The sequence below is a fragment of the Ailuropoda melanoleuca genome, chromosome 6 (genome assembly GCF_002007445.2).
Source record: "Ailuropoda melanoleuca isolate Jingjing chromosome 6, ASM200744v2, whole genome shotgun sequence".
Lineage (NCBI taxonomy): Eukaryota > Metazoa > Chordata > Mammalia > Carnivora > Ursidae > Ailuropoda > Ailuropoda melanoleuca.
In genome coordinates, this window is record NC_048223.1 from 80,024,229 (window position 1) to 80,037,032 (window position 12,804).

General features: G+C 46.9%; 1 protein-coding gene across 26 annotated transcripts in view; it reads right to left on the reverse strand.

The window, feature by feature from the left end:
• KCNMA1 (potassium calcium-activated channel subfamily M alpha 1) overlaps positions 1-12,804 on the reverse strand; it is a 712,564-nt gene that overhangs the window by 183,862 nt on the left and 515,898 nt on the right. For all 26 annotated transcript variants that reach the window (XM_034662731.1, XM_034662737.1, XM_034662736.1 and 23 more), the window contains one exon: positions 7,108-7,263. In XM_034662731.1, coding sequence (XP_034518622.1) covers positions 7,108-7,263 — 156 coding nt within the window. The remainder of the gene's footprint in view (positions 1-7,107; positions 7,264-12,804) is intronic.

Consider the following 12,804-nt stretch of genomic DNA (forward strand, 5'->3'; position numbering starts at 1 on the left):
TCCTTCATCCCATGAAGTCAAGGAGAACCTTTAAATCCTTGCTGGAGAATGTGGTGAAGTGGGACATCTCCTCCCAGTAGGGACCCTGGGAAGCCCCAGAGAAATGTACAAGCTTAGTTGCTTCTTCTTGATTCTCCTGCATTTGCCAGAAAAACTGCTGAAAGGCAAATCCCTTTATTAGAGATATGCCACATTAGACTGGAGAACTCAACACTGTGAAGATGTCAGTTCTCCCCAAGAGAGCCCAGAAACAGCCCCACACATACACTGATTTTAAGTAAATGGGTTCCTGAGGTACTGGTAACGTATGGCTTCTTCATCTGGGTCCTGGTTAAAAGGGAGTTCTGAGTTTGTGAATATTTAATAAGCTGCCCATTTAGTAGATGCACACTTTAATGTTTGTATATCATACTTCAAATAAAAATTTGTTTTTAAGCCCTTTCAAAAATGCAATTCTAATGTTTAAGAGAAGGGCTTCACTGAGAAATGAACACTAAGCAAAGACACGGAGGATCTGATAGAGGGAAACGATGAAGCTACTAGGGGAAAAGTGTTTCAGCCAAAGGAATAGCACGTGTGGAACCCCAAAGACTAGCCAAAGGGGGTGTGGCTAACAGCAAGGAATAGAAGAGCACTTATGAGATGAGGCCAGTGAGGATTGCTTAGGACCTATAGACCTTTGTAAAGACTTTATTCTGGGGAGATAGGATGCCATAGAGAAGTTTATGCAGAGGGGTGACAGGATCTGGTTCATGCTTGCGAAGGATTGTTCTGGATGCTTTACTGAGGAGAGACTGGAGTGGGAAAGGGATAAAAGCAGAGCAGGGAGGCCAGTTAGGAGACTGGTGTAATGCTCGAGGAGACAGACGATGGTGGTTTGGATCTGACAGGAAGAGAGGAAGTGGTAAGGAAGCGCTCAGATCCTAGCCATATTTGGAAAGTCAAACCCAGAGGATTTCCTGCTGGATTGAATGTGGTGCGTGAGAAAAAGAAAGAAGCTAGGGATGGTCCAAATATTTTAGTTTGAGCAATGGGAAGAATGGCATCGCCAGTAGTGCAATGGGAGGAGACCAGGTTTCCGGACAAAGAACAGGAATTCTTTTTTTTTTTTTTTTTAAGATTTTATTTATTTATTTGACAGAGATAGAGACAGCAAGCGAGAGAGGGAACACAAGCAGGGGGAGTGGGAGAGGAAGAAGCAGGCTCATAGCGGAGGAGCCTGACGTGGGGCTCGATCCCATAACTACGGGATCATGCCCTGAGCCGAAGGCAGACGCTTAACCGCTGTGCCACCCAGGCGCCCCAGGAATTCAATTCTTGATATGTCGGGGCTCAGATGAGATGAGACACTCAAATAGAGATGTTGAGTGGCAGTTAGATAGATGCTACTGGCTTCGGAGAGAGGTTCTGGATGGAGATATAAATTTGGGAACCTATCTATCTAGGACTTATAAGAATAAATAAGATTATGGCAAGTGAGTGTATTTGTATTGGGAGCTGCTCTCCACTGGTGAGCAAATCTGCAGAAGTCCACTCTCATGACACCATTTGTGACCAGGATGACATCACCCACGGGTATGGAATAAGCCACAGCTGCCTCTCACTATCTAACTTACACTCCGTGGATTTACTTTGCCAGAGAAACTCTCTACTCTGACACCATCAGCATCCCCTCCCAGAAGTAGAAAGCCACCTTGACCCCAGCCTTCTCAGTTGCAGCCCTGGCCCCCTTTCAGAGATCCCGTCACCCATCTCCCTCCCACTCCACACAGGGTTGAACCCTGTTTCTAGTATGTCTCCCTCCCCTGGATGAACACCTCAGGTCTGCAGAGTTTACACCCATCAGCCAATAAGAACTGTTTATTTTCTCCCAGAAGCACCTACTGAAGCCACTTAGCTTTACCCCCCAAATACAGCAGCAAGTAATGTCACTTCCTTCTGGAAAGCCTGGGTCATTTCCCTACCCTGACTCATCCCAGCCTAGGTTCACATGTCTTGATGCAGTGATTTCTGCCCTTACGGAGCTGGCCAGAGAGAAAGGCCAACAAGACCCAGAAAATGCATCTTGCAAAAGTGTGCCCATACATCCCAGTCATAACAGAAGCTTCCTGAAGCTTATGAGTGCCTCCTAGCCATGAGGACGATGGTGTGATCAGCACCCTATCTAGAATACAGTAGGTGCCCAGGGAATCTCTATCAAAGCAACCATGTCTCTAAACTACAGAAAGCTAAGATGCTGGCACTAGCTAAGCTTCCCCTTATTTTAAAATATTTTTTAAAGATTTTATTTATTTATTTGACAGAGAGAGAGACAGTGAGAGAGGGAACACAAGCAGGGGGAGTGGGAGAGGGAGAAGCAGGCTCCCTGCGGAGCAGGGAGCCCAATGCGGGGCTCGATCCCAGGACCCTGGGATTGTGACCTGCACCAAAGGCAGATGCTTAATGACTGAGCCACCCAGGCACCCCTAAAATATTTTATTTATTAATTTATTTGAGAGAGAGAGAGGAAAAAAAACGAGGAGGGGAAGGGGCAGAGGGAGAGGGAGAAGCAGACTCCCAGCTGAGCAGGGCACCTGACCCAGGGCTCAGTCCCAGGACCCTGGGATCATGACCTGAGCTGAAGGCAGACACTTAACTGACTGAGCCACCCAGGCATCCCCTGCCATATCCTCCTGGTGTACTCAAAGACCTGGAACCAGTTTGCTTGTCCATTCCAGGCGCTCTGCCCTCATGCAGGTTGCTGAACTTCTCATAACCCACAGTGTCTGCCACTGGAAAGTGGGTATAATAGTGGTGCCCGTGATGGGTACAGTCACTGTGAGAACTAAATAACTGATGTCTGTAAAGCACTTAGCACAGGACTTGGCACAGATTTAGAACCCAGGGTAGCTCAGCTGTTATTAGAGTCTTGATTTATATTCCCAGCTCCTAAACCATATTGTTTTTATACATGCATATAAAAAACACACAAATGCACATAAACATAACCCAAAATACAGTAAAATGATTCCCTTGCCTAAGAGTAGTGCTATGACTAGGTATTGCTGAAAGTTCATCGCAATGCGGTAATATCAATAACGAACAAATGGTTTTCATGTCCAGCAACGTCCACCTCAGCCAAGATACACTCTGAATAACACAGACCTGATTTTCCTATGGCTTCTTCACTCAGAAATAGAAAAGGTGACAGAGAAGACCTTGTTGTGATCAATATCAAGTAACATTTCCCCCAGAAGAAATAATTATGGAGTACATGCCACGTTCCAGGACGTGTGCGTGTGTGTGTTAAAACAGTCAGCAATCCTGAGAATAATTTAAATCCACTAAATTTTGACGACTCAGTACAGACTGGAAAGAAATCTTAAGAGTTAATCACTCTCTAAATTATACACAACACCCACACACACAATTTATCATGTCCAAGGACAGCTAATCCTAGTAAGAATAATAGCACAATTCACAAAGGTGGCAGGTCAAGCCCCAACTTGAAACCACATATGCTGAAGAGAAACTTAAGTATTACACGCTAAAACCAAGAAGAAGAAAAAAAAATCAGTGGATCTTAAAATACATCCAAGGGAGGAAGCCAAGTGGAGGATAAGCGTGACCACTTATTCAGGGACTCAGGGGCGAGGCAACGGCAGATAGGCTAAATAAATAAGTCCATTGTCTTGGTCTTTACAGAAGATCTCAGGAAGATTCTCACTTGAACCTGACAGGTGGGTGGTAGGAGATCAGATAGCAGTAAAGACACAGGATATTCCAGACCTGGTTGATCACGTAGACATAGACAAGTCACAGGAAACAGGACGATCACCTTCCCTCCTTAGAGGAACTCGGGGCAAAAACTGGTTGCTGCTGGAGAAAATGTTTAGCCTGCCATTAGCAATGGGCTGCGGGGTCCGAGGACCCCTGAGTGGCCAACCTGCGCCTCTTTCATGGAGTTATTGGCTATCGGGTTAGCACGGATCTGTTAAACAAATCCCCGCACACCAGAAACTGCAGCGGGCATGCCTCGAAGGTTAAACAGAGCAAATTAAATAGGAATAGCCAGGAAAAAGTCTTTAACAGTAGTTAGCACACTTGAATTCGTTAGCCTCAAAGATGTGGGCTAAAAATCTAGGTGCTCCCAAAGCTTAGATCAATTCAGAGATGACACCGTCAACATGTGAGGTAGGCTTTAAGGGGGCGATGAGGCCCTAGGGTAAGGGACTTTGAAAGTGATATTGCTCAGGGGATACACAAGTGCTCCCCGTATTTTCCTGGTACCACTGGGCTGGGGCCTTTTGAACCCCCGCATACAAGGAGCCCCTCTCTCTTGCTGAGCTTTTATCCTCACTTTCAGCCTTGGTTTTTGGTCTCATGGATACTAAAGGGCCGGTGGGCAGCCACTGTGCTTCTGCCTACGATATATACAGAGTGCAATGTATTCTGTGAACCAAGACACAGACATTGTACCTGCCCCGGGCAAGGGAGAGGCTGGGCTCACACTCCACCTCGAAACGCTAAGTGTTCTCAAGGGATGAAATCTGCCAAAGCCTCATCCCACCTCCCTCCATCCTCAAGGCCCACCTGTCCCTGTGCAAGTGCTAATGAATTCTCTGCCAGAGGACATGGGGGACACTGGGGAAGGAAGCAATTTCTGTCAACAATCATCCATTTCTAGATTCCCTTTTCCATCTGCCCCCCACCCAATAAAAATAAGTGTAGGTTTTGTGACCTCTGGAATGGGAGATAATATATAAAACATGCCGAGGAGAGCATCCTCAGGGTGTTTATTCTGAGCTGAAAGAGACAGGGATCGGGGATCTGAAGGGTCAATGCACCAGGATGATGCCACAGAATGGGGAACACATGCTTCAGGCTGTCCTTACTTTAAATGAAAACAATAGATGCAGGGAAACCTTGCTATTTCCAGGTCATGTGCCTTCGCAAATTCCAACACAAAGACCACCTGAATGTCAAGAGGCCATGTTCAGAGAGCTACCTCTGAACATGGAGGAGCTGCCCCGGGCAGAAATAACACAGTAACACAACCCTAGGAGGGAAATGTGTTTTCAGTTACACCAGGGCCCAGCCAGGCCTCTTCCACAGGCTCTTCCTAAATAGGAACTTGGCAGTGGGATTCGTTGGGCTGAAGAGGACGTCCTTGGCTCCAGAGGTGAGGCCCTTCAGGGTCCTGAGGAAAGTTGGACAGAAGTTCTTTCTCCCTGCTGGTAATAACACTGAGGAATCAGCGTCACATCCATTTTATTAATTTTCTTGACAGGCAGCTCCAGTTTCCATGCAGGCACCACAAAATCAAAACATACGCATGTCAAGTGCCCCATGTGCGGTAGGGCCCTGCCAAGACCATGTTACATCAACACAAGGAAGCAGAGCCCAGGTCTCAGACCTCATGCCTGGGCCTGTGGGTAACTCCCTGCTGGAGGAAACCACCAGAGCTTGGTTGAACAAGCCAGAAGAGCTCTCTTGGTGACAGTCCTTTATCCTGGGGTCTGGGTTCCTTGTGTTGAACACAAGAGCCATGGGAGACACAAGGCTACATCTGGCTTTGGGGCACGCCTCTCAGTCCAGCCACACAGACCCCCCCCCCGCCAACTCCATTTTGCCTGCATTCAGTTTCATCCAGGCAGGGGAACAGCAGCCTGGATTAAAGAAGCCATTAAACATACACACACACACACAATGTCCTTATTTGTGAGCTGGGTCTGAGCCTGGAGTTCTGTGGAGTTGAGGTCTTTGGGTACACAGTGAGCTGAAAGAATTTTTCGATCAAGGCATCCTTTGCTAAAGTGATGGACTCCAGAACAGTTTGTCCTTTTACTTAAAGGATTATTATCTATGAGTTGCCTAAGTAACGTAAATTAGGTGGGTACAGACGGTAAGGACCTAGAGAAAAGCCCCACTCTAATCACAAGGCTGGGGATGCCCAGCGTGTGCATGTGCATGGAGTCGGTCCATCGCTTGTAGCCTCACTCTTCCCACCCATCCTTCCCACTGCCTCCAGGGCCATTGCCTCGACTCCCCCAAACAACGGGTCACCAGTGCCACACACAGCAGTAATGGCAGCCAAGGGCTGGAGGTCTCACTCCTTGGATGCCAGAGCTTCTGGTCCCCCTTGTGGGACCTCCTGGTAACTCATGAATTTCCCACCTCCATCATTACTCATGCAGGAAGGGGAATGGAAGCCCAGATATTGAGCTAAGGGCCACCAATGCCAAGCCAGAAAGGCCCAAACTGGGCAGGTTTTACCATCTGATCTGCCTCCTTGACGGTCTAGGCTAGGAACAATCCAAGGATGAGGACGGATGTTATCATTACCCAATGCGCTCCAAAAGCCCTCTTAACCCAATGTCCTGGAAACGGGCCTGGCCTGGCCTGGCAAATGTCCCGGCCTGGCCTGTGAGGACAGAGTGGGGTCTTTCGTTGCCTGGGTTGGTCCAGCAGGCGGGGGCCACACCGGAGACGCTGGGGTGGCTGCGCAGTCAGCTCTGTGGGGTGAGCCGGCTGATGAGGAGACAAGCAGAGCCAGGCCGCCCGTCTCACGGCGTCCGGGGCGCCGCTGCTGAGGGATCGGTCCCTCGTTTCACTCTCCATTCAAATAACCATGGCATGTCAGCCCTGCTGGCCTCCTTGATTGTGCAGAAATAAATAAATGAATTATGTTGTTGGGGTTTGGGCTTCAGCACAAACACATGGTCTGCATTTATCCGCACAGTGAGAGGTCCACCAGCCACTTGATGTAAAAAAGCAAAATGATAATTCTTTTCTTTAGGCGCTCTGGTGCCATATGGAATGTATATAAATCATATTTTTGTTTTAACAGCGGAGGCTTTGTTGATAGATAAACATGTGGTTTATCTAAAAAAAAAAGAGAGGATTGTGCTTTGAACAATCATTTAATGGCCGTGGATGTGCCAAATAAAAATAAAAACATAATTTTGAAAGAAGTTGGCCTCGTGCCCAAATCTGTAACAAGGAATTTCTCCTTAACCAAAGTGGTTAAAGCTCGTCGATCTGTTTTGAGTTTAAGCTGTGCTCTCTACTCAACCCCACGACAAACTGAATCCGGGGCTAATGGGCTCTAATAGGACAAGACGTTACCTTTATGAATGACCTCATGGAGAAGAGGTTGGCGAGCATGGTGGAGAGGCCTTGAGCCAGGCAGCTCTGGGCTATGAACCCCAGCTTCAGTTCTGCGAGGCAGATTGCATCATCCCCCTCTTTCCAATTCCAGCTCGGGATGTTTAGCAGATGGGCCTGTAGAAGCAAAAGCAAGGTATGAGGCGGTAGGTTGCTAAATGTTCAATTGTTGCAAATCTCCTCTGGGAAATGCAGCACTGCCCAACTGCTCGGAGGCATTCAGACTCATCCTTTCTTTCCCTCGCCTGAGCCTGCTGTTTGCTGTTTCATTCGACTCTCCTATTCAGCAGACTTCAGTCTTCAATGGTCTGTCCAGAACATCGCTTCTGTGCCTCCCAAACCCACGTCTTCCCCTTGGGTTTGCCATGTAGCTAAGCAGAGTCCAGAGGGAATTTCCTCTTGTCACAGACACATCGGCCCACGCTACTAGGATGTCTGGCTAGGGTGTGCATAAACTGGCTCCTCAAACAGACTCAGACTGTCAGACGCCTGTGTGTTTTAGAATCCTTTTCTATCTGCATCCCCGAAACTCCAGGTCAGTGGTCCCCAAGCCTGAGTGGGCCTCAGAAGACCCTGGTGGGTTGCTACACATATCGCCGGGCCCTCCTTCAGAGTTTCTGATCTAGTAGAGTGCGGGGTGAAGATGGAGAATTTGCATTTCTAGTAAGTTCGAGGTGCTGCTGAGCTGCTGATCTGGGGACCACACTTTGAGAAGCACTGACCTAAATCATCAGGCAATTCAGTGTGGACATATTACAATCCCTTGCAGATGGACTGATCCTATTCAATAGTTAGGTCACACCCCAAGATAAGGACCCAGACACACGCTCATCTGATTATTTTTAAGTGGCATGAAGCAGGGAGTCAGAGATCACACGTTGGATGGAGGAATCAAGATTCAAAAACTTCTCCAGCGTTGGGAAAATGGGCAGAAAACCAACCAGGAAAGATTTTAAAGGCTTTAATATCAAGCACAGCATTTTAGCTTCAAAAAAAAAAAATCAATTGTATAAATTCAAAATGAGAAGACCTAACTTGGCAGTAGAGCTGAGGGGAAAGAAGAAAAAAAAAACTTAAGTGTGTGGGTAACTCATACCCCAAAAAGCGGCCAACCGTGTGACAGATTACAAAGAGTGCCAATGCTTGCTTGTTAGAAATGGTCTCCAGATCAAGGGAAATGAATGTTTCATTCTGTTGTGAACTGGTCAGGCTGGTTCCAGAGTACTTGATCCAGTTGTAACAGTCAGATTTAAAGAGGGAAACTGATAAATTGAATAACTTCCAGAAAAAATGACAAGCACAAGGAGAGGTGGGGGTTCTGGAAAACATCTTCTGAGAAACAGTTAAAGAGAGCCAGCAGTGTTTGGCCTGAAGAAGGGCCACGCCTTCACGGAGACAGGATGGTTACCTCTGAATACCTCAGGTGCTGCTGTAATGAAGAGAGATTAGGCTTGTCTCGCTTTGTTCCAGGGGCCAGAATTAGGACTGACTGGTATACGTTACAAGAAAGCAGTTCTTTGGCTTCTTTTATAAAGGAACTTTCTAAGGATGTAATTTGTCTAATAAATGGAGAAAGCTACCTCCCACAATGCAAGGTCTTTGTCCCAAAAACGCATAAGTGTTTTTCCAAGTCATAACAGAAAGACCGCTTGCTTTGCGTCTGAGGTTGAAGCGGAGAGCCCTGCTGGGCCACCGCGGATGCCAAGACGTTATGGCCCTGAAATGGCTATTTCTTCTCCAGGTACCAGCAAACACCAGGAGCACCCAGAAGGCTTTCCTTCCCTGTCAGGATAATACACTACAGTTGTACCTACTCGAAGAGATGGAAGACACCATTATGGAAACAAAGAGCAAGTCTAATGGCTCCTTGCTTTGCTTTCAGAAATACCACTCTAGTGAAATTCCTTCTTGCAAAGTCCTGGGACAGTCTCATAAGTCCTAAGCCAGCAGTGAGTCCTGGGAGGGAAGACTGTATCCTCCCTAATGAGTGCGTGGTTAAAAAAGTTTGGTGTGTGGGCCACAGTGGATGGTAATTTCTGTCAAGCTGAGTATCAGAGACCTTCTCACATCATAGGCTTGATTCCAGTGGATAGCCTTGCCCTTCACCCCCTTTCTCTCCCTACTCTTCACTGGCTCACAAAGGCCACCTTCCCCCTTTATTGGCACCATAGAGAAACACCAGTCTCAGTGAAGAAATACTCATTTGCTTTTGTGTCATCTGCCATGAGTAAGGAGAAATGAGATCTAAGTAATGAACAAGTAAATCACTGAGTGTGAAAGGAGATCTGAAGGTCAAATAACCTTCTTGGCACTTTCTTTTTTTTTTTTTTTTTTAAGATTTTATTTATTTATTTGACAGAGAGAGAGAGAGAGACAGCCAGCGAGAGAGGGAACACAAGCAGGGGGAGGTGGGAGAGGAAGAAGCAGGCTCCCAGCGGAGGAGCCCGATGTGGGGCTCGATCTCAGGACTCTGGGATCACGCCCTGAGCCGAAGGCAGATGCTTAACGACTGAGTCACCCAGGTGCCCCCTTCTTGGCACAAGCAAACAAACAAAGCCTTTTCCAGAGAGTTTCTCATATCCCCATGTGCCAGGTTTTTGAAGGTTTGAAGTCCAGGCTTTTGGGCCTTGGGTCCCCCATGTCCCAATCTGGTTTGAGTTCCTTAGACATATTTTACATGTTATTACATGGGAAAGTCAAGTTTGTTGCATTTCTCAGGCTTCCATTTGGCCTCCTCTTATAGGCCATCATATCTTCCCTAACTGTGGGGCAGGGAGCAGGGAGGGATGTACCAAAGGCTAGGAGGAACATCTGTGTGCATGAAATGAAGAGAAGAAATTTCACCAGGAACTTGAATCTTCTGTTTCTAGCAACTCCGTCCTTCATTTGAGGGACATTGGGTCCAATGGAAGATGCCAGCATAACTGCACAGGAGTCTAGAGGTAAATGCTGGACCTGGAGAATGAGGCCTGATAAAGCTGGTGTAGCAGACCAGGTCTCCCTTTGATCAGCCACTGGACCACTCCTCATCTCAAGAAGAAGAAATGTGAAAATAGGCTCTCCTGGGAAACCAGGAGAGGTCAATTCTAGTCCCAGTTCCAGCCCTGCCTGTACATACAACTTTGAGGAAGCCACCATAAGGACTAAAGGTCATTTCAGAGAAAACACTTTAACACTACTGCCCAAGCGTGCAAGGGTTTTTAGTGAGAAAGCTCAAAGAACTTGCATCACCATTGGGCCATTGGGACTTGGCTTCCAGGTCCCAGACAAAGACCTCTTTTTCTAGAAATCTGTTTGGAAAATAAAAAATCCATTAATAGCTAAGTCATCAGAAGTGACACTTTTCTAAGATACTATAAACTGTTCTTTCCTTGAAAAGCTTCAAGACATTAACACCCAAGTCAGAAATGAGTGCCCTGTACTATCTTCTTTTTGTGTTCACAGATGGCTGGGCTGAGTGTTTCTCTCCACGAAATCAGATCCACTTTAGAGAACATCAGTCCTCCTAGAAGGCCTACTGTGAGGAACCACAGGTTAGTTCAGTGGGGTGTGGCTCTATTTAAAGAGAAGGTGACAGTTAGCCATTCTGTCCTTAGCTCACTGCCTGCGAAGTGACCATGAGTTGTACCCACCAGAGCTGCTTTGTCTGAGAGAGTACAGACTCCCAGTCTGACGTCACACTGGGATACTAGCATGCACAGATGGTCAAATGACGACTAAATGTGATAATGGATGTCAAGCTCCTTTAAAACCAAAAAATATGCCACAAATGTCTGAGATTACCGTGATGACAAACTCAGGACCAGTTTTACACAGAGAGAAAGTAGGCAGCTTGCCTACATCCCTCTAGGCCCTGGAATATCAGCATCATCAGAGCACAGGGAATTGAAAATTTTTTATATTTTAAGTCCCATATCCAATTACGGAATTAACTATCCCTTGAAGTATGTTGACTGTAACAAAAGTTTACACACATATACCAGGTTCTTTCAAGAAAACAAGTTTTAGTGGGTGGAGATCTCTGGGCATATAGTCATGGGTGAAGAGAAAGTATAGAGAGAGGAAGAAAAATAATATAGTAAGGCAATGAGAAGAAAAACAGATTAAAGAGAAGGTGGGAGCATCTCATGAAATAGCGTAATTATAAGGCAGGGTGACAAGGGTTCATTTGCAATTTCATGAGGAATGAAATGACAATGACCAATGAACTTTTTGCTCCCTCTAGAAGAGAGAAATGAAATGATTGAGAAAAATGCCCTGTGCCAAAGTCACTCCATCCCTTGTACCCTTACTCATCTTACAGAGGCAAAGTCTCACACATGATTTTTGCCTGACTCTGAAACCCCCCAAAATGGGGGTGGTTCTAAACAAAAATGTGTTTTCAACAAACTGGCATGGGTCGGTTGATGCCTTCATCATTGTTCCTGAGTAATTACCATGAAAAGGTTTGTGAGAGACATTAAGCTTGCTGTGGTCATGGGAGTACTGACCAGGTTCCATCCAGATCTTGGGTCCATTGAGCTACTTGGAGTTTGATGGAAATCACAGCTGAAACCCTCCTGAATTTCTTGAAGAGACAGCATCAGTACTCATTGGAAGGGGAAAAAAAAGGAACTGACAGCCCTTTCTAAACATACATTAATTTCCCTATTCCATCTAAATTCTGCCAAAAACCTAGACAACAGCTTAAAGCACTCCCACACTAAATGAAATTTAAATCATAAATAAAAGAGGAGTTTATTGCCTAAGGAGCTGTCACCAGGCCCAGCCTGGCTAATAAAATTCACCTCCACCTACAGGGGCTGATGTCAAGAAACTTCTCCAGACTGATGCTCGTGAGGCCCTGATACCTCACTTTGTCTCTTCCGTGTCCTTGGGTTTTCCAGAGACGAACAGGACAATGGGACCTTGGGTGCCCACCACCAAGCCCACTGGCTGGAGGGCAACACGCACTGCAGCAGAACCACCTGCCGAGGGCTGGGCAGTGGGCAGCAGACCCGAGTGGTAGGCCAGTTGCCGACAGCAGGCCCCAGTCCACAACGGCCTCTGATGGGCCTCCACACAGCAAAATGGGGCAGCACTTGCCAGCAATTAAGAAATAATGGCATGGCACTGGTGCATTTGGCAGAACTGGGTCTTCTCTGGGTCACCTGACTGCCTATTTCGTAGGGAATATGGCCTCTAAGATGGGACACACGCTCACTCATAACCCAGCAGGGAGCTATTGCATTCAGACAGGACACCTGGTTCCAGGTACTGAGCAGCCTCGGGTTTCCGAGCCTCATTACGGGGAATAACTGGTTCCATAGCGAACCGAGAAAGGTGCCACCTTCCCTCCCCCAAAGCTGTTTCCCTGGGAGTTCAGCGACAGGCCGCATGAAGGAGCAATGTCTTTGAATGAGAGACTGAGAAGTAATCACAAGGGAAACAACACAGGCTCCACCGTTTGTTTTCTTTCCAATTCCCTTGGAAAAGAGAACACGAGGAAAATTCCTTTATGTTTTATCTCTGGAGAGCAACTTTCTTCCTGAATTCAACCAAGCCAGTTCACCTCTGGATTTGAGAATGCCGTGTTCCACACTCTCCACTCCGCACATGCTCTGCTCCGCCACGTCACCCGGTCTGTGGTAGAAAAGTCCTATCTCTTGCCTGCGACAC